Source organism: Pinus tabuliformis, chromosome 3_2 (assembly GCF_031772625.1).
Source record: "Pinus tabuliformis cultivar Carrire ecotype Pingquan chromosome 3_2, CPIR1, whole genome shotgun sequence".
Lineage (NCBI taxonomy): Eukaryota > Viridiplantae > Streptophyta > Pinopsida > Pinales > Pinaceae > Pinus > Pinus tabuliformis.
Window position 1 is genome coordinate 649,424,595 of NC_142302.1, and position 22,841 is coordinate 649,447,435.

Below are 22,841 nucleotides of genomic sequence, written 5' to 3' on the forward strand. Positions count from 1 at the left end.
TTAGCAATTATGTAAAAAGAACAATAAAAAATGCAGCGGAACATAAAGAAACAGTGAAAGAAAAGCATGCACAAATAAAGACACCAGAATTTGGTCAGAGACCAAGGTAAAACCTCACAAAGGGAAAACCCAAAATTCAATTTTTCTTCTTCTATTAAATATTTATCAATGGTTCAGCTGAGATAGAAAGTGCTTCCATAAAGAGATACATCAATCATACAACAATGTTACTGCTCACGGCCAACAAGGCCTCTGCATATATAAGAAACATAGATGCCACTGCTGCAATACATATATGCAATAATTATACCACCGCTGCAATAATGATGATACCACTGCTGCACATACTATGACATATATATAACAATGGTTCCACTGCTCTTCATATATTAGAACTGCTCTACATAAACCCATGATGCTGCTTTAAATGTAAGTGCCATACCAACATTGAATTCTGAATATAAATGCCAAACTATATATATATATATATATATATATATATACATAATTGCTCTGCATATAATGCCAAACCTACTGCTATGCGTAGTTGAAGCAAAATCATTCATATCGAAATTATATCATAGTGTACAAGACAAATCCTACCATGTTTACTATACTGTCAGCCATGACATATATATTGTGTGCCATGTCATATAAGTTGTCTACCCTGTCATACAAGTGTCTTCCGTGCCATGTCATACATACTGTCTGCCATGTCATTTATGTGGTCTGCCATATCATACAGGTGTATCTTCCATGCCATATCATACATACATACTGTCTACCATGTCATATATGTTGTCTGCCATATTATACATAGTGTGTCTTCCATGCTGTGCCATACGTACTGTCTGCCATGCAGTGTTGTTAAAATCGTGATATTATCACGACATCATTGTTTTTTCGTGATTTTTTCAGCAAAAAAGATAAAATCGTGAGTAGTACTCAGACTTTTTTTTTATAGGCGAATTTTTCGAAAAAATCGTGATTTTTTTGGGGAAAAAATCATATATTTTTTTTTTTGAGAGTAGGAGGAGGTGACCCAAGCTACCCCTGTCACAAGTAGAGGACGTGGTCTACCTCCTGTAGCTCCTAGTTCTTCAGCTTCTAGAGCACAGCAGACTCCATAGTCTACTGCAGCCTGCCAACTCCACCGACATCTACATCTAGAGGGGCAAAGGAAATCAGTGGTATTAGACTTTAGTTATTTGGTTCATTTCATTGTATATGGCATTATGACTCATGATATGAGAAAACATTATTATATTTTTTGTTGATATTTTGAAGTTGAGTTGGGACTCAGGAGTCAGGACTTACTATTCAGGACATGATTCACTGTTATGTGTGATTTTAACACTAGAAATGATATTAAACATCTTATATATTAGTTCTTTTATCATATTTATGTGTCAATGTATTTATTTTATGTTGTAGATGGTTTAGATATTAAAAAAATTGAAAAAAAAATGAATATTTTTGTACCAAATGATTTTTCCCGATTATTACCGAATTTTTTCCCAATTATTACGATTTTTTCCTCGCGCCGATATTATCCCGATAACGATTAGTGCAACATTGCTGCCATGTCAATGGATATGCTGACACAATTCCACTGTAGATTACTAAAGACATGGATATATATAAAAAAAGGTTACAGTCATACCGTTGACTGCTATATGCATCAATATTACTGCCCATCAAGCCATAGAGGTGTATATATATATACACGAACCAAAACTAAGCCGCAATAGAAGTACCTGTATGAGTCATAATAGAAGTACGTTGTAAAAATTGATCCGCAGATGATATATGTGATCACTGTAAACCAATGAATGTGTGAATCAGATCAATGCGAGCCACCATTATGTATCTGAGCCACCATTAGTTGATTGGACCCACTCAAAGTATAAATGTTATAGAGTGCGAGACATACATAAGATTACAATTATGACGTTCTCTGATGTCTGTGCATTTCTGTGCAAGCCACGATGCCATACTTGTGAATACGATACCACAACGATATACGAGGAGTAACGATGCCACAATATGCACATGCGATGTAATACAGACAAGTCACAGAGCAATGCCATAGAATAATGTGAGATCACCTGTGTTGTGTGATTCACTTGAGCCATGGATAGGAGAAAATGAACCATAATCACAGAGAAGTCTAACCCGAGTTTCAGAAATAAATCTGAATGGCACAAGTTCCACAAACGTACTTGGGATAAGGAGCTAGGAAGAAAGAAAATTTACTATATTGAAGTGTTTAATCCCACTCATAATCATTAACCAAAAGCATACAGAGAGACCAATATCTCTTGGAGAGCCAAAATTCCATTGTGAAACACGGCACTGGAAAAGGCCAAAGGAAGTGTGGGAGGAATGGGTATGCATTTTTTGTTCTTCCGGAAAAGTGGAAACAGAAAAACATTTCATTTTAGAATGTGAGGCCTTCAAAGACAACAGGTAAAGTTATGTAGATATGCTGGTAGCGAGTTCTTGGGATAATCTATTTAGCGAGGGGTTTGTCGAGAAGCTGGGAGCATTTATTGTAAAGCTTCATAAAAAAAGGGTTGAATACATCAAGCAGATGAAGAAGCAATCTGTCCCATAGGCTATATTTAGCCTCGTGGACGTTAAAATAATTTTCTTTCTTTCTTTCATATAAATATAAATATAAAAATAAAAATAAAATTTAAAAATTATGTTTTAAATAGAAAATACAGTAGGGTATAATAATAAAAAATAATTTATTGTAAAGTAATTAAAAGTAAATAAATATGTTATAAAGTAATTAAAAGTAAAGTTTGAGTAAAATGTTTAAATCTTAGTTATTGATAAAATATATTAATACAATTAATATTGACATATACTTAAAAATATGTTAATAATTAAAAACTATTTTAATTATGTACATGTTATGTAAAATATTTTATTGTCAATTGTGGTATACATTATATATCATTTTTTAAAAATTATGTATATATCATGAAAAAAATAAATTTTTATGGTTAAAACGTTTATTTGGCACTATATATACTTTATTTAGCATTCAAAAATGCAATTTAAATAATGAAAAATAACACATTGTATTTTACACTCTAAAGAAGTTTGCACGTCAAGAAATTTGATCCCTCTCGACTCAGATATGTACTTAAGATGGATCTATGCGAGCCGAAAGGCTCATTTTACAACCCAGTATGAGGAGATGTGTAAGTTTATCTGTCCATGTTTAAGTTTGTATGTCCGTCCATTCGTCCCTCTGTCAATTGACACGTGCCTCTTTATAAAAATAAAAAATTATGCTATAAATAGAAAAATATTGTCAACTATAATAATAAAAACAATAATATGTTATAAAGTAATTAGAAGTGAAAAAAAAATGTATGAATAAAATGTTTAAACTTTATAATTTTAAAAAACATTTCAAGAGGAGATTCAAAATAAACTAAATAGAAAAAATAGGTAGGCTATAATAAAAAAATGAATATGTTGTAAAATAATTAAAAGTAAAAAAAGGTTTGAGTAAAATGTTTAAATTTTGGTTATTGAAAAAATATATTAATACAAATTAATATTGACATATACTTAAAAATATGTTAATAACAAAAAACCATTTTAATTATGTATATGTTATGTAAAATGTTTTATGTCAATTGAGTATACATTATATATCATTTTAAAAAACTTATGTATATCATGAAAAAATTAATACAAATTAATATTGACATATATTTAAAAATATGTTAATAACAAAAAACCATTTTAATTATGTATATGTTATGTAAAATGTTTTATGTCAATTGAGTATACATTATATATCATTTTAAAAAACTTATGTATATCATGAAAAAAATTAAGTTTTTATGGTTAAAACATTTATTTGGTCCTATATATGTAGGAATTTACAGGGTAAGTTCCTCAGACAGAACACCAAGGACACCGCTCACACACAGATCACAGATCAATGCACCAATATTTTGACGTGGTTAAAACCCTCAAAGAGGGAAACAGTCCATGGCTTGAGCCAACACGGCCACTTCAGGCAATTTATTAATAAAAGAATGAAAATTTACATAAGCTTCTCTCATGAACAGTTAACCTACAAATGACCCTCCATGCTCTTTAAATAGAGGTCATGGACCAATCGGGTGTTAAGCCATGGAGCAAGTGTCGGTAATACCGAGGAGAGAATGAACCGTCGGATCACTACATATCGTGACCGTCGGATTGTAAGTTACAAAATGTACATAGTAAAGAAACACACTTTACCTAACTCTATACTAGACCAAGTTATACTTAACTATTTCCTGTGTGTCAGAATATCCTTAACTATTTCCTGTGTGTCAGAATATCCTAACATCCCCCCTTAAGAACAACTTGGGATTGGATTGAAAGATTTACAAATATGACACAATAGGAGAAGGAAGGAGGCACTAGAGCCTATCCCCCCTTAGTGACAACTTCCCGAACTCCAACCATAAATCGAAGTTTAGTGAACTTCGCCTCTGTGAGAGCTTTTGTAAAGATGTCTGCAACTTGATCATCTGTTGAACAATATTGCACTTCAAGAGCATGGTCGTGGATGAGCTTTCTGATGAAGTGCATGTGCAGTTCAATGTGTTTGCTGCGCTGATGTTGGACTAGATCTTTGCATAGTTTAATGGCACTTTGATTATCACACCAAAGTGTAGTCGGATGCTACTGCTGAAAGCCAAACTCTGACAGGATCTGACGAAGCCACAAGGCTTCCTTACTAGCTTCGACGGCACCACGATACTTTGCTTCTGCTGAAGAAAGAGAAATGGCACCTTGTTTCTTGCAAGCCCATGTAATAGGTCCTGAACCAAGACTAAACACATACCCTGCAGTAGACTTCCGATCATCAGGGTCACCAGCCCAATCGGAATCAGTGAAACCAACCAATAGAGGAGCTTCTTCGGCACTGTAATGAATCCCAAACTGAACTGTACCTCGAACATAACGAAGCATTCTTTTAGCTGCTTTCCAATGACTTTCATGTGGGTTTTGCATAAACCGAGCAACAAGGCCAACGACAAAGGAAAGTTCAGGATGAGTATGGATTAGATACAAAAGTTTTCCTACAAGTTGACGGTATAAGGTAGCATCAACTTCAGGAGAAGTACAAGTGACTGAAAGTTTGACTCCAGATTGAAAGGGAGAAGGGGTTGGCTTACAGTCTTCCATGTGAAAATGGCGTAGAATATCACAGGCATACTTGGACTGGGAAAGGGAAATACCTTCCTTGGATTGCAAGACTTGAAGACCAAGAAAATAATGTAAGTGTCCTAGGTCTGTCATTTGAAACTTCTTTTTAAGGTTGGACTTCACATGGTTGAAAAGGTTGGGATCACTACCAGTGAGGATAAGATCATCAACATAAAGAACAAGAATGATAAGAGACTTGCCCACTTTCTTGGTGTAGACAGTATTGTCAGAATGACACCTAGAAAAGCCAGATTCTAAAAGAAAGCTATCCATTTTGGCATACCAAGCCCGAGGAGCTTGCTTGAGACCATAAAGGGATTTCTTAAGCCGACATACAAGGTTGGATTCTGTTTGTATAAAGCCAATAGGTTGTTCCATATAGATTTCTTCATGCAAGTCCCCATGCAAGAATGCAGATTTAACATCCATCTTATGGACTTCCCATTTGAAAGAGGCAGCAAGGGAAAGAACAAGGCGGATAGAGTTCATTTTGGCAACAAGGGAGAAGGTTTCAGTGTAGTCAATGCCTTCAACTTGCGAAAAACCCTTAGCAACAAGACGAGCTTTATGTTTATCAACTTTCCCATCTGGTCCATACTTGGTTCTGTAAACCCATTTGCATCTAACAAGTTTTTGTCCCTTTGGTAGAGGAACAAGATCCCATGTATCATTTGCCAATAATGAATGATATTCTTCATTCATAGCTGCTTCCCAATCTGGATGGCCTGAAGCTTCTACAAAGGTGTCAGCATCATAATTCACTGAAGCTTGAGCCAGTAAAGAAGAGGCTCTATCGAACTGAGAACGTGTATGTCGCTGATCTGTAGGATCACTGACAAGATCACCTGTTGCATCCCGAGTAGCACGGACCCATTTTGGAAGCTGAGGAGCTGAAGGAGGATCCTGAGAAGGTGGGGGAGGATTGTCATCCTCACTTTCATCATCTGAAGAAGAAATATTTTCAAAAGTAGAAGAGATAGGGAGAGGTGGCACATCCGCCAAACTAGGCTCGCAGGCCAATATATTTTCAGCAAACTTTACATCTCTTCTAATGATAACATTTTTGGACTTAAGTGGAATAAGTCTATATCCTTTGACATCTTCAGAATATCCAACAAAAATACATTTTTCACTCTTAGGTTCTAATGCTTTATGTTTCTCATCTGGAATATGGGCCCATGCTTCACTTCCAAAAACACGAAAGTGACTTACATCTGGTTTAATTGAGCTCCATGCTTCTTCTGGAGTGATATTCTTTAAAACCTTAGTAGTAGTGCAATTTATTATGTAATTTGCACAGTTAATTGCTTCTGCCCAATAACTAAGACTAAGTCCTTTAGATTGAAGCATACAATTAGCCATTTCCTTTAAGGTGTGATTCTTCCTTTCAGCTACACCATTTTGTTGTGGAGTATATGGAACAGTATGTTGCATTTGAATTCCATTCTCAGTGCAAAAGTTGATGAATTTGTTGTTAACATATTCTCCGCCATTATCAGATCTTAGCTTAAGAATTTGATGTCCAGATTGTTTTTCAACAAAGGCCTTAAAGGCCAAGAACATGTTAAATACTTCACTCTTGAGTTTTAAGATGTATACCCAAGTGCGTCTGGAGAAATCATCAATGAAAGTTAAGAAATACTTGTAGCCATAGAATGAAACAACTGGAAGTGGACCACATAAATCACTATGCACGAGTTGTAAAGGGGCTGAGGCGTGCCAAGAGGCACGTTTTTCAAAACTGTCCCGATGATGTTTTCCGAGTACACATCCGGAACAAACACCATCTCTGCAAGATACCATTGGAAGACCTGTCACCATATTTTCTTTACATAGATTCTGAAGAGAGCGATAGTTTAAGTGACCAAATCGCTCATGCCAAAGTTTGTTCACTTCATCATTATGAGCAACAAATACTGAGGGAAGATTTGATGACCCAAATTTGTGAAACTTATACAACCTTGTAGAATCATCAGCAATGCCAGTAGCTAAAATCTGTCTAGGATCTCTTAGGTCCTTAATTACAACATCGTGAGGTGAAAATTCAACGATTTTACCTTCACCTGAATGAGTTATCTGATATACAGATAGAAGGTTGCAAGATAAGGTTGGAACACATAATGCATCATTAAAATGACCATTGTCTATATGAACAGTTCCAGTCCCTACAACACTAAGAGATCTATCATCACCAACATATATATTTTTGGTGTTACAATCATTTAAAGAAGAAAACATGGCTTTGTTTTTGGCCATGTGATAAGAAGCTCCAGAATCAATGAGCCACTCATGAGAATGAGAAGAAGAAGATACATTTAGTGCATAGCCAGACCGAGATGCTTGACAACCACATGCAGAAAGTGTCATTCCGGAAGATGAAGTTGAAGTTGAAGAGTGCTCCAAATGGATGTTATGCTTCTTCATTGCTGCTTCCAAGGCTTCCATCTTCTTAAAGCATTTGGATTCTAAGTGGCCATCTCGATTACAAAAGTTGCAATGTCTATCAGTCTTCTTCCCTTTGTTTTTATTTGTCTTATCATTTTGTTGAATTGATTTTTCATTTTGAGGCTGAAATTGCTTAGGACCCTTGTTTGGTTTAGGACCATTCCTTTTAGGATACAACTTCTTAGGATTCTTTGGATTTGGTTGCTGCTGGGCGGCTAACGCTTTCATAGAAGAGTTTCCAAGATTAAGAAGACCAAGGTGTAAGAGTTTTTCTTGTTCTCTTATTAAAGAATCACAAAAAGAATCAAAGGAAGGGGGCTTGTAGTCTTGTCCTTGAGAAATGAAGGCTTATCTTGTAGAATGGAAGGTGGAAACAAACACAGAATAGGCTGGTCTCAGCTTAGTAAGAATGGAATAGATAAGGCTACTATCTTCTTTCTTAACCTTAACACCTTCCAAGAGAAGTCTAATGGTCTTGAACTTGGACAAAAAATCTTCAATGCAAGAAAAATTATAGGGGTCCAATGTAAGCAGCTCATTTTCGAGTTGATGGGCTTCAAGTTCATTTTTAATTCCAAAGACTTTAGTGATCTCTTTCATTGCTTCCTCAGGAGTATCAAGTTCTCAATATGGAATCTAAGATCTGGAGAAATAGACATCCCTATCAACCCACGTGCTTGATCTTGCCTATTTTCCCATTTAGCTGCCTTATCTTCATCTTTCCGTTTGGTTTCTTGGCCGGAGGCTATTCTGTAGAGACCTTTACTTCTAAGTAAATCCACAATGTAGGACCACCATTGGAAGTAGTTGGTGCTGTCAAGAATAACTTGGCATGGACTTTCCATTTTAACAAAAACTGAAGCTATAGATGTTGAAACTAAGTGTTGCAATGGAAAGATCTCGAAAAATTAGGCTGTTTAAAAAAAACGGTTCTGAAAACGGCTTCCAGATGAAGAAGTTATGGCTTTTTGAAGAAAATTTGATGAAGTCGCCAACAAAGTGCGGGAATGTGTGGAAATGAAAAATCTGCCCCCACAAAAAGGAGACTTGAACTCAAGACCTCTACTCTCATAAATTAGCTTTGGACCAAGTGAGCTATACAAAAAGTTTGAGAGAGAGAGAGAGGGGGGTTGAAGCTTTGGGTTGCGTGCTTGCTTTAAGAAAGCTCTTTTTCCCTACAAAACAAAAAAACACAAAATCCAACACGGACATACAAAAAAAACGAACCTTGCAGCTCGAAGTTAGCTTTAGCCGGAAACTAAATATTTTCCTCAATGTTTCTGATTTTCCGAGATCACACTAAGGCGCAGCGAAAAAGAGCATACGCATGAGAAAAATCCTTCCTTTCTGTTTCTGATTTGCCCAGATCGCACAGAGTCGCGGGGCAAAGAGCATACATAGAAATGAAAGGTATAGATCTGGTAATAAAAAAGGCTAAATAAACCGAAACCGAAATAAACAGAGAGAAAATAACTGTAAACTGCAAATAAATACTGTATACCTCCAGATCTTAAAAATGACGCAGCTAGGGCTACCGGAAACCTTTTCGTGTGAAACGAAAGGGGTTCCTCATTGGAACAGATGCTCCCAACACAACAGAGCAGTCCTCTCGGCCCGAAAGCAGTCAGAAACAGTAGATCACCAACGGACGCGGCCCTCAAATAGCTATTTATGGATACCGACATCAGATTTGGATCACCAACGGACGCGGCCCTCAAATAGCTCTGATACCATGTAGGAATTTACAGGGTAAGTTCCTCAGATAGAACACCAAAGGACACCGCTCACACGCAGATCACAGATCAATACACCAGTATTTTGACGTGGTTAAAACCCTCAAAGAGGGAAACAGTCCACGGCCTGAGCCAACGCGGCCACTTCAGACAATTTATTAATAAGAGAATGAAAATTTACATAAGCTTCTCTCATGAACGGTTAACCTACAAATGACCCTCCATGCTCTTTAAATAGAGGTCATGTACCAATCGGGTGTTAAGCCACGGATCAAGTGTCGGTAATACCGAGGAGAGAATGAACCGTCGGATCACTAAATATCGTGACCGTCGGATTGTAAGTTACAAAATGTACATAGTAAAGAAACACACTTTACCTAACTCTATACTAGACCAAGTTATACCTAACTATTTCCTGTGTGTCGGAATATCCTAACAATATATACTTTATTTAGCATTCAAAAACACAATTTAAACAATGAAAAATAACACATTGTATTTTACACTCTAAAGAAGTTTGCACGTGAAGAAAATTGATCTCTCTTACTTAAGATGGATCTATGTTGATTTGTCTGCCCGTCGATCTGTCAAATTGACAGGTGCCCCTTTATAAAAATAAAAAATTATGCTATAAATAAAAAAATAATGTCAACGATAATAAAAAAAAATTAATATGTTGTAAATTAATTAGAAGTAAAAAACAATGTGTGATAAGATGTTTAACCTTTGCAATTTTAAAAAATATTTCAATAAGAGATTTAAATAAACTATTTGAAGATCTATGTTAACTAATTTATACCCCTTTATAAAAATAAAAAAAATTATGCTATAAATAGAAAAATAATGTTAGCTATAATAAAAAATATATATATGCTGTAAAGTAATTAGAAGTAAAAAAAAATGTGCGAATAAGATGTTTAACCTTTGTAATTTTAAAAAATATTTCAAGAAGATATTTAAATAAACTATTTGAAGATCTATGTTAACTAATTTATGCCCCTTTATAAAAATAAAAATTATGCTATAAATAGAAAAATAATGTCACCAAAAAAAAAATCCTTGTAAAGGAATTAAATAAACTATTTGAAGATCTATGTAAACTGATTTATGTTGATATCAACTTCATATATATCTATACATAGAAAATAAAAATATGTTAAAATATTTTAATGTTGCATATAAAAACAATTCAATGTAGGTTAACAATAAATATTTTAATACCAATAAATATTGATATATACTTAAAAATACATTAATAAAAAATCATTTTAATAAAAATTTAAGTTTTATGGTTAAAACGTTTATTTGGTCCTATATATATTCTAGAATTCAAAAATACAATTTAAACAATAAAAAATAACACATTATATTTTGCACTCTAAAAAAGTTTGCACATGAAGAAATTTAATCCATCTCGGCTCATGTTAGATCTGTATTTAAGATGAATCTCTTCTAGTATACATTCTCATGGATCAAAATGAATGTCTCCAAGCCTACTTAAAACCAATGGAGGGAAATTCAAATTTATTCATATTTAATAATATTAAATATATTTTCCAAGTATTAATGATTTCTGGCCCAAGAAAATTTGTCATTCCAATAAATAATATTTCTTCTTCGATTTGAATTCTTCTTTAACCAAATTTAAATTCTCTTCGGGGTAGTAGGGTTTCCTTAAGAAGCTTAGTTTCCCTATAGGGAAATTTGTCCCAAAGCTGCCCAACTTTCAACACTCAAATCACGCGAAATATACAAGATGTCAGTGCTTTGTTTGGTAAGGGCTTATTTACTGGCACCATAACATATACAACTCAAGTTTTATTATTCTTAAATAACACATTTGTTAATGATGTTGATATGATATTTAAAAGTTCTACATATGCATATCTCTGACCTTGAAGAGTTCCAATCCAACAACGCGATATATTAGGACATAATCATAAAAATTATTTCATAAATACTAAAATATTGTTTTAAACCAGTTTTGAAATAAAAAGACGGTGCATTGATGATGTGTATTAATAATTGAAAATCAAATTAATAAGAAACAATAATACTCACATTTTGGCAAAGATATCCCCTGCTGCCTAACAGGCGATATGCCACTTGTCGTGCTGTGAAGAATTGCAGTTTCTGTTCTGAATCCAAAAGATCTTTATATGTAGCTCTGTGCTTCTTATCCTCTTCAATCCTCTCTTGACCCTGACTTTAGAAAGTTAAAAACAAAATAAGTAGTACACTGATATCTAGTATCTTGGCCACAACTTCACATCACTCTATGATTCTAAGCTGTTTCTTTGTCGTTATAAAATTAAGGCCGAAAGTTCAAGGGAGATATTAACATAAAAGATCTAAAGTCATGTAACAGTCATGTTTCAACTGCAATTACGCAGCCACATGAAATTAAGTGTCCATAAATGCAATCTAGATATCTCACGAGTGTAACTTTTCATTATAAGATGAGCATTTAAAATCTCAATATGATCAATAAGAGCTATCAACGAACCAATTATACATTAGTATTACTTCAATATCTTAGTTTTGGCATTGCACTTCCTTTTAGCCAATAAGTTTCCTTTATGCATTAGAGACAGGGATGTCCACTGTCACTTCAAAAATAAGCAGAATAAGTTTCCTTTATGCATTAGAGACAGGGATATCCACTGTCACGCAGATTTGAGTGAACAATTGCAATGTTGAAGATTCCTCCAGAGAAATAACAAAAGTCAGATTAACATTAACCTCACTATCGAAATAAACCGCCTCATTGAAGGTAGTAAGTTGTTTAATTGAGATGTTCCCTTGGAATCTTCGATAATATTGAGTTCATAGTCTAGAAGAGCATATAAGTATAGGGGGTGTGAAACTTCAGAATATACAACACGTACAAAATCAGCATTGAACACAGTGAACTATGATAGCACAAAAATACATATCCACGTGGTGTAATCATCTGCTTTTTCTTGGCCAGCAGTGTACCAAACCTAAAAATTTCTCCATTGACCAGTTTCATTATTGACTGTAATTCTAATTGAAGCTTCAAACAGCTCCCAACAGAATTCTAATGCAATACTGTATGTGCCATTTAAATTTATAACAGAAATCTGAGACCTGTGTGTGTGTGAACAGAATTTACACTATGAACAGCATGCCTACATTTATTCGCATTCAGATTCATTAGCATATATTCCATGAACAGTAACCAGACCATCTTCAAACATACATGTAAAACAGAGCTCAAGCAATTTATTTTACAGAATTATACAAGGAGAGAAGAGTACTTATCTCTATAAAGAGCTGCCCTTGTCAAAAAGCTGCCTGGGAACAATTTAGTAATTTACCTCCCGACCATAGATAAAAATGAGGACATCACCCCCAATCCAAGCTATGAGGTCCCAAGGGCAAAGGACTGCCTAAAGGTCTCTATTTCTCATCTAAAGTTAAAACCCAATCCACAGTGATATATGACTAGCCAGATTAAACATCCACCATGAATCCCCAGGATGCAGATGATACATCTAGTTTCCTCTACCAACACTCGATCAGCCCTGTTACACCTCTATCAGTGAGGGTACATAGATTTTTTCAAGCAGATCATTCACCACCATTGTAAGCCCAAAGTGACAAGTCAAACCCTTGTAAAAAACCATGTGAGGCCATGTATTAGGCATCCCAGACAGATTTTTTCAAACAGATCATTCCCCACCATTGTAAGCCCAAAGTCACAAGTCAAAGCCTTGTAAAAAACCATGTGAGGCCATGTATTAGGCATCCCAGACCTGGTGTCTTGTCTTTTGAGTCTGTATTCATTGTGATTGGTTGGGCCATGCCTCGTCCCTTGAGAGCTTCATCTTGGCAATCTCGTCCCTAACTGGATTGGAGGACCTTGGGAGGTTTTTCATGAGGACTCATGGTTCTATGGGAGCCCTGCATTTGTAGGGGTGATCATCGGTGTATGGGTCAATCCAGCCCACATCAAGGTGCACCTATGTCATTCCACATGGTTAGAGTCTATTGAGTCTATAGGTGGCCTTGGCCTTGGTACAGTGTTCCTCATGACAAGCTCTCAGAGCATAGTAGTCTCTTGTGTCAACTTTCATGTTTCCCAAGGCACATCATTGTTCCCAATGCAAAGTGGTCTCAATGGTAAAAAAGTCAATTTAGTCTCAGATTAAAGAGCTTAGTGAGATGAAGACATGCCATGTAGAGATTTTCTGATTTGAGCCTCCAGTGATGAGTTATGGTTGGTCAAAGCTGGTTAATAAGGGTGCACATGGGTTTTTTGGGCATATATATTGGAGGTTCCATTGTTTTTCATTTTTGACATGTAACGTGTCCAAAATGATCAAAAAACCCATGCCTCGTAAAAAAATTATTTTAAGTGGTTTTCAAGATCCTCATTTTGACCAAGTTTCTAGGAGTTTTGGACCTATATTAAAAGCATGTATAAGCACCTATTTTGGACTCCTTGTTACGTGCATGCTTTGAATAATGCACTCAAAGACATTGGAAAATTTTCTTGGATCACTTGCATTATTTTGGATGCAAGAGAGGCACAAATGTTCATTTGCAACCACCATACCTCTCCAGCTATTTACAGGATTTATGCAAAGAAGCAATTATTGAAACCAACAGATACAAGGTATGCTACCTATATTATTCTTCTTGATCGTATGCTAGAGGTGCAACAAGCCTTAAAGGCCATTGTTATCAGTTCTAAGTCGTCTACATGGGGGGCATCAAAAACATATCAAGGAAAGAAGACAAGGTGGATGCTTTTGAATGATGAATGGTGGCTTAATGTGAAATACATTGTCTCTTTCTCCTCTACAATAATGGAGCTAATAAGGTATGCAGATTTAGATGCAAGAGAGGCGCAAATGTTCATTTGCAACCACCATGCCTCTCTAGCTATTTATAGGATTTGTGCAAAGAAGCAATTCTTGAAACCGCAAATACAAGGTATGCTACCTATATTATTCTTCTTGATCATATGCTAGAGGTGCAACACGCAAAGGCCATTGTTATGGAAGGCCTTAGGAAATCATGGGTTCTTTATGGATGTCCAATCGTCATGGATAGTTGGACAAATATTCAACAAAGGCATTTGTTGAACATCATTATCACTTCTCTAAGTAATCCCTATTTATGAAGGGAAATTGATCGTATTGGAAAGATGAAGGCTACAACATTCCAATTTGAGGTATTCAAGGAAGCAATTGAAGATATTAGTCCTACAAATGTAGTTCAAGTTATCATGGATGTTGCATAAGCTTGTAGGTCTGCGGGTTAATGATTCAAAGCATGTATAAGCACCTATTTTGGACTCCTTGTTGTGTGCATGCTTTGAATAATGCACTCAAAGGCATTGGAAAAATTTCTTGGACCACTTGCATTATTTTGAATGCAAGAGAAGCACAAATGTTCATTTGCAACCACCATGCCTCTCTAGCTATTTATAGGATGTATGCAAAGAAGCAATTCTTGAAACTAGCAGATACAACAAGAAACTAGCAGATACAAGGTATGCTACCTATATTATTCTTCTTGATCGTATGCTAGAGCTGCAAAAAGCCTTAAAGGCCATTGTTATCAGTTCTAAGTGGTCTACATGGGGGACATCAAAAACATATCAAGGAAAGAAGATAAGGTGGATGCTTTTGAATGATGAATGGTGGCTTAATGTGAAATACATTTGTCTCTTTCTCCTCTACAATAGTGGAGCTAATAAGGTATGCAGATTTAGATGCAAGAGAGGTGCAAATGTTCATTTGCAACCACCATGCCTCTCTAGCTATTTACAAGATTTATGCAAAGAAGCAATTCTTGAAACCAGCAAATACAAGGTATGCTACCTATATTATTCTTCTTGATTGTATGCTAGAGGTGCAACAAGCCCATTGTTATCAGTTCTAAGTGGTCTACATGGGGGACATCAAAAACATATCAAGGAAAGAAGATAATGTGGATGTTTTTGGATGATGAATGGTGGCTTAATGTGAAATACATTGTCTCTTTCTCCTCTACAATAGTGGAGCTAATAAGGTATGCAGATTTAGATTCTCCTAACCTTGGGGAAATATATGAGTCAATTGACAGAATGATCGTGTTGAAAATTCTAGTACAATGTACTTATTTATGAACAGTGATTATTACTTGTGATGATTATATATACAATCCTTTTAACATTTACAACTTCTTCATCAAGTAACTATACTTCAGAAAATCAACCATACAAGAATAAGAAAGCAGAGATCATTGTGCACAATATCAACACAATGATTACTCGGGGAAAACCCACTTGGGATAAAAACCCAGCAAATCTTTCCTTAGAGAACCAATTCAACAAGAAATATCAAATTCAAAGCTATGGACAAACTAACCATAAAGTGCATCCACCAAGTGTCCAAGTCAGCCCTCCTCATTCTGATAACAACCATAAGAGAACAAAGAATTTTGGCTCCCTCTTCCACAAGATATGCAAACCTTTTAACATGAAGATCAACTTCAAAAGCTCAGCCCTTTTTCACAAAGTCTCAGCCTCCTTCAACAGAGATAGGTCAGAGAGTGTTAGTCCCATTGCAACAGAGATGTTTCGGCCTCCTTCAACAGAGATGCTTTGGTTTCCTTCAACAAACGTACTTTAGACTTTCGACCTTCTTTCATGGATACAAACCACAAATATTTCAGCCCTTTTAGCACAAAGATAGACCTCAGGAAAACTTGGTTCTTCAAGAGATATGCCACAGAGAAATTAGGTACACTTTGATCTTCGTTCTTGCTCCTTTTCTAGCTTCGTATGATCAGCAGATACTATTGATGATGCTCAGATCAAATGCGCTTGGAGAGGAAGATGAATGACACCAATATATAGTACAAATGGATGCCAACATTAGCTAATCCAACTTCAAGCATAGTGAGTCGACTTCTTGGGAGGTCGAGTTCCCTCTTCTTTGGGAGGTCAAGTTTCATCTTCCTTTGGTGATCAAGTTACATTTCCTAGGAGGCTGAAAATACCATTTGCTAAGTCGAGTTACCCTCTTATATCAAGCCGGATTGTTTGTGAGACGAGTTTGCTTCTCAGTGGGCCAAATTCATCACTATTTGTATGTTGAGTTGATTGTTGGAGCTACATTCAAGTTTATGAAGTAATTTTGTATTGTAAAATCCTCCAATTAGATTCATAAAATCTTTGGTTTCCCCTCGTATAATGACGAAATGTTTGTTCACTAATTGTTTGACAAAATGCATCAAATAAATTTTAAAAATTTGTTGTGTTTTAGTGGCATAAATTAGCTTTGGTACATTACCATGTATGACCGATGCAAATAGCTAAGGCATGTGGCACATCATCATACACTAAGAAATGTAAGGCTACTGGCTCGTTGGTTGTCCAAATCATGGACATATGCTCACCATAGACCACATGATCCATATGCTCGAATGGGGAGTTCGTGAAAGCCCTAGCTCTGTGGGCTAGCAAACCAGTTACCTGTTGAAATAGGTAACTAGGTTGTCATCATAAATATGAAATGTACTCTTGATTCTTGTATATTGTAAAAAGAGTATTATTATTTTTGTAGCACAGGTTTCATGCTCAAGGTCAATTTTATTTATAGGTCAAGCACCCATTGAGTGCTTCTAAGGTTTGTCATTGAGTCAAGAAGTCAATTGAGTCATTCTCATATATGAAAGACCTCATTGGGCATCTTGTATCATGTCAAGAAAATTATTGCAAGTCAAGAAATGTCAAAAGACTCCCTCCAAGACAAGTCGTCCTAAGGAAAGGTTAAGTCAGCCTACAAGCAGTGACAAGTCAACCTCATAAGTGCTACTCGACCTCCACAAGAAGCTTATATATAAGTGTGTCATCGACCTCATTTGAGAACAACACATTCAAGCAACAAGCAGTTCGATCAAGGAAGAAAAAGAAGCATATTACCTAGCAAAGAGAAGGAGAATAAATGGAAAAGAAAGCAAATAAGTTTAAGGATTGTTTTTGGGCATCATCCTTCACTCATGTGAGGGAACTAGGGCACATTTTGCTACTACATAACAGAAATTACAGCCACTTAAAGAGCCGAAAGTTGGAGTAAAAAGGATCTAGTTTACAAGCTGAGTCATCAAGGAAGGATAAGTACCCCAAACAAAGGAGAAAGAATCCAAATTTCACCATCCTCTCTCACACATGCGAAACTAGGGTTTTTGTAGTTAAATCGAAATTTCCAACCAGAATTGCAAGTCTGAAAATTTTGGTCAAAGGAGAAGTTCTAGTTGCTATAAGGCAAGTTCATCAAGAAGAGGTTTGACTTGGTCTTGGAAGGGTTTTTGACAAGGGTCTTAGGTCTTGGAATTCGTCATTTGAAGATTCTATAAGAAGAGAATAATTCTTGTGGGTTTTCCTTTCAAGAGGAGAGGTTTTGGCCCTGTTTAGCGGCCTACATTCTGTGTCCTCTTGTCTCATTGATCTTCATTGTTTAGTAGTTGTTTGATGATCAAGAAATAATAATAATAAAGTGAAAGAAGAAGCTAATAACTAGTACATCAAGTTAAGTAAAAGAACATCACAAGCAGTTATCAAAGTAAGAGAAATCACCTAATCTAGTTGCCCTAGATTTCTCAATGTTACCTACACACTCAAATCAACTTGTTTGCTAACATGTAGACAGGGTGCTAATTTCCACCCTTGCGATCATATGATGTATATAAAACCAATACTGAAAAGAAAAGTCAATTAAATGCAAGGTAATCTAACTACTGCGCATACACATCACCATGAAGAATTCGAAAGTAGGATGCTCACATAAGAATGCAATGCAACTACCTACTCTAACCTATGCTAGCATACAATACATCAACTAAGTATAGTCATATAACCAATGTAGCCAAGACATCATTACATCAATATCATACCTCTTACCTCTATGATCAACCATGAGATAGAACAAGGAAACGTCACAATCAACCATATCATAATACTTGAATGTTGGATCCAATTCATAGGGGTGGGAGGTGGGAAATTAAAAGAACCATAGATCGATTTCACTACCATCAGAAGGGATCTAGAACAGTAATCAATAATCAATTTTAGGAACTCATGCCCAATAGATATCTTAGGCATACAAGCCTGAGTGATGTCACTAGGGACATGCCCTAAGTAGCATAAGGATAGGAATGGTCAGAGAACAAGATCTTGACAACCTCGTGGCTTGTCACAATAATCAAATTCAAAAGAGTCAACCAAAGTTGGCTCATCATTTTCAAAATTTATGGGACTTGAATGTGACTAAGGAATGACATCAGGAAAAAGCGAAGAAGGCATAGACAAATCAATAATTATATCTTGTTGATCATCATATGGAGTGCAAGGTAGAATAAAGTCATCTTTGACATCATCATCATTAATGTCATAATTCAGATCCTTATCAAAATGATGGCCACTCATATATCCCATTTACCCTTTTCCACATGCCAAAACTCATCAATGCTAATCTCCAGGGAGCTAATGGGACCACCCTTTTCAAGATCTTCGTAAAGCAAGGCTGCTTAGAATGGGAGCGGGAACGACAATTTTCAAAAGATTTCCGATTCTGAGCGTTTTTTATATAATATATAATTGTATATATTTTGATGCATATATGTCAACAAAAGCATGTAGAATGATGAATTATTTATAAAAAGCATAAAAACATGGATTAAACAATATAACATCAATCATCTAGTAGTTATAATCTTCATCAACCACAAGTCCACAACCTCTTGATTCCCATCAACCTTAAAGTTTCAACATTTCAAAATTCAATATATAACATTTGTCATCACTAAAGTTGTACTTGTAACCATTACCAAACTATAACAAAGAATATCAAACATGAAATGAAACGTTTCACGAAGCATCATATTCATAATTCATTACCAATGAGTTATAATTGCCAACTTCAAACTTAAATTGTCATATATTGTTTGCAAAAATTAACATAATAAATACGAAAGAGTCTATAGTTATAAAAAGTACTAGAAACTACAAAACACAAGTAAATCTACTATCTACTAAAATTTCTTCATGCCACGAGAAACTTGTAATTTATTTTCTCGTGATCTATGAACAATGGGAGTCTCCTTCCCGCATAGTTTGACTCTGCAATGGTCATGAACCATGTCTAGAAACAAAAGGCACATGACCTCCATGAAATGCTGCAAATGGAGGTGGCAGCAAAGTTGGTGCAACTTGAGCCCTATTAGTGGATGGGGGTGGCATTGTTGTTGATGTTGTTGTTGTTGCTTGATGACCGTCATCCTCATCGTCCAAAAGTTTTGCTTCCAACTGTTCTAAATGTAAGGCTCCATCCTCCAAATTATCCTCCAGGTTGTTGTCCCAAGAGATATATGTTATATCAAATCGAGCTCGCTCACAATAATATGTCAACAACCTCAAGTTGTAGTGTACGTAAACCAAGCTTTTTACCCAGTTTTCATTGAGGCAATTTCTTTTAACATTGTGGATGAAGCTATAGGTGCTCCAACACCTCTCTGCAGAAGAAGTATTAACCACCTATGAAAGCACTCTAACTGTCAATTTCGCCAAAGGCCCCCTAAAGCCATACATGTTCCACCATTCAACGAGATCCAATCGAACTCTATCATCGATTGCATGCAAAATACCAAAAATTCCAGTTTGACTAAAGTATTTGCTTAATTCTCCATGTAATCTAGCACACTCCTCCCTATTAGGGTCCAACTTGTCTAATGTTAGCATGTACCCATTTTGTACCTCTGGGATCTATATAAGGTTTTCTCCTAACCCCACCCCCAAGGGCAGGTTTGGCCAACCAATATGGAGAGTAGCATTTTGGCAGAAGGACATATGCCAAGGCATGGAGTGGAACATTAAGATTATTCCACCTTTTGACCACATGTTTGTGAATATGATCATACAAGATGGCATCTTTCGGCTGGAACAATATCTTTGATTTTCCCTATCATGTTATTCGTCCGCTCATACAACCTCCCCAATCACTGGCACATTTGTATCTACAAAACCAATCATGTTATAAATGGGATTGGTGAACTACAAAACATACTTCAAACTTACCCAAAAACTAACCCTCAAGAACAGTGTCCTCCACCTCTTGAAAATCTTCCCTGTTGGATGTGGTTGCAACCCTATCCTTTAATACATTCAATGATTCACTTGATACCATGTTAGCCAATGCCTCTCTTACCTTCAAAAGACACCTAAAGTGAGGTTACAGCTAGCAAATCTAGTCTTTGCAATCCTCAATAGCTCCAACCTCAAGTGACTGTGGAAAAGGCCATGGGCATTGCTATGATTGGTAATAAACCTTATCATGCAATTGCCTCTCTTGTACAATGAACCAATCCATTTGTATTCAGGTTCCTTTATCTTAATATTGTCATACATCAAAAAGTTCATTGTGTGAACCAAACACCTAGACCAAAATATGTTGGGGTATCTTTTCTCAATGATTGCTACTGTTGCCTTACAATTAGAAGCATTATCAGTAATGACTTGGATGACATTGTATGGCCCAATAGTTTCAATTGTTTGAATTAATGGTTCTGCAATGTTGATGTCGACCTTGAACTTATCTGAGTAATCATGAGATGGAAGGAAGACTACACTAGTACCAGACACACCAAGAACACTTATCATTGGCTTGTCTTTTACATTTGTCCAACCATTAGATACAATGGATACCCCATATTCCTTCCAAGCATTTGTGAATTTACCCAAAGCATTTATTATTTTGGCTTTTCCCGATCAAGTCCCATGATTCTTGTTAATTTTTTTCACAGTGTTCTATGTTGATATAATCACTTAAACAATTTCATCCAATTTCATTCACCCCAGTAAAAGTTAAGCAATTATAGATAGAAAAGTAAACCGTAAATTCACAATAGAAGATAGCTAAGCACAATGAGACAGAGATTTTGGTCAACGACCAGGGAAAAACCCCACAAGGAGGAAAACCCACAATCAATTCTTCTTCTTCTATTAGTCAAACAAAGTTCAGCATGAGATACATAATCAAATAGCACATCAAATAACCAATCAAAGTCAATCAATGCAAGACAAATCAAATGAGAGAGAAAAGTCAATTCTAGTCAAATATGAAAATCTGCAACAGAGGTTGAATTTCGGCCTACAACTTCCATAGAAAAGTTTGGTCAAATCACAGTCAAAGTTTGTGATCAAAGAGCTAGTCAAAACCCTCAGCCAAAGCATCAGTCAACACAAAGAATATACCATAGAATATTCAGCCCTTCATCCTTAGTCCAAATTTCGATCAAAACAAACTCAAACAGTCTTGCAATTCTTCGGTCAAAAGAGAGAGAATTGACTGCAAGCCTCTGTTTTAAGAACCAGCCGGCTCAGAACCGATTTGGCTGAGTTGGTCCGAGTCAAGCCCTCACCGTGTTGACTCGGGCATCAAACCGGTTTCTCAGTAATAACCCGGCCAGCTCGGTAACAGTGGCCTAAAAACTCAAAAAAACAACAATTTATTTTTACTTTCTTTTTGGAGAAGAGATTTGTGTTAAAAGTTGGTGGGCACATGAATTCCACATTAGCTGACTGTTTTCATAGGTTGTTTACTTGTTCACTCGGCTTCCTATGGCATGAATCATTTAGTGCTTGAAAATAGAAAGTGATGAGTCTGGCGCTGGCAATTTGATAGGATCTAATGTTGTGAACTTTTTGCCAAGAACATGAAATCTCCTGTAAGAATGGAGCAAGACATATGTTGCCTTCATTGTATAAAATTCCTCAAGGAACAATGTGAATTTCTAAGTAAACAATGATACTATCTGAGAACCATGTAATAAAGAGGGCACATGAAATTGAAATGCTGATCAGACATGTGGTCCTAGTTAGAATGTTTATAGGTGCAATTCTCTCTTGGAAGATGGCAGTTTATCTTTAAACATATTACAAAGTTGATGGGAACAGACTTGAAGTTTCCCCAAGGGATCCTAAAACTAGAGAATAGCCCCAAAATATTCTATGGAGTGTAGATGGGTATGTCATGACTGCATGTAGATGTGGATGTAGAAGTTTTAGCGTTAGGGATCCTATATCTTGATCTGTAGACTATGTCACATACAATTTGCTTTTGTAGTTCTTCTCATGAATACATCTATTAAAATCCATCTTGGTGAGATGGTCTAAGATGATTGATGAGGGTACAAGATTAAAAATGATTTACAAACTATGAAGCATGTAGATATGCTACCAGTGGTTGATCTAGATGATCTTGGCTCCTCTAGTAGCAGCCACTAGCCAATAGTACTAGTCACAGTTTACTTTTGCTGTAGAGGCTATTTCTAGCCTCCTTGGTTATGTGTTTTTGTTTTGATCTCTATATCATCATCATGTATGTATTGGACAATGCACTGGGTGCCATTTTAATT

General features: G+C 35.9%; 1 protein-coding gene across 2 annotated transcripts in view; it reads right to left on the reverse strand.

Moving 5' to 3' along the window:
* LOC149182312 (uncharacterized) overlaps window positions 1-22,841 on the reverse strand; it is a 191,696-nt gene that overhangs the window by 130,271 nt on the left and 38,584 nt on the right. For both annotated transcript variants that reach the window (XM_089416811.1, XM_089416810.1), the window contains exon 2: window positions 11,472-11,612. In XM_089416811.1, the coding sequence (XP_089272937.1) occupies window positions 11,472-11,612 (141 nt within the window). The remainder of the gene's footprint in view (window positions 1-11,471; window positions 11,613-22,841) is intronic.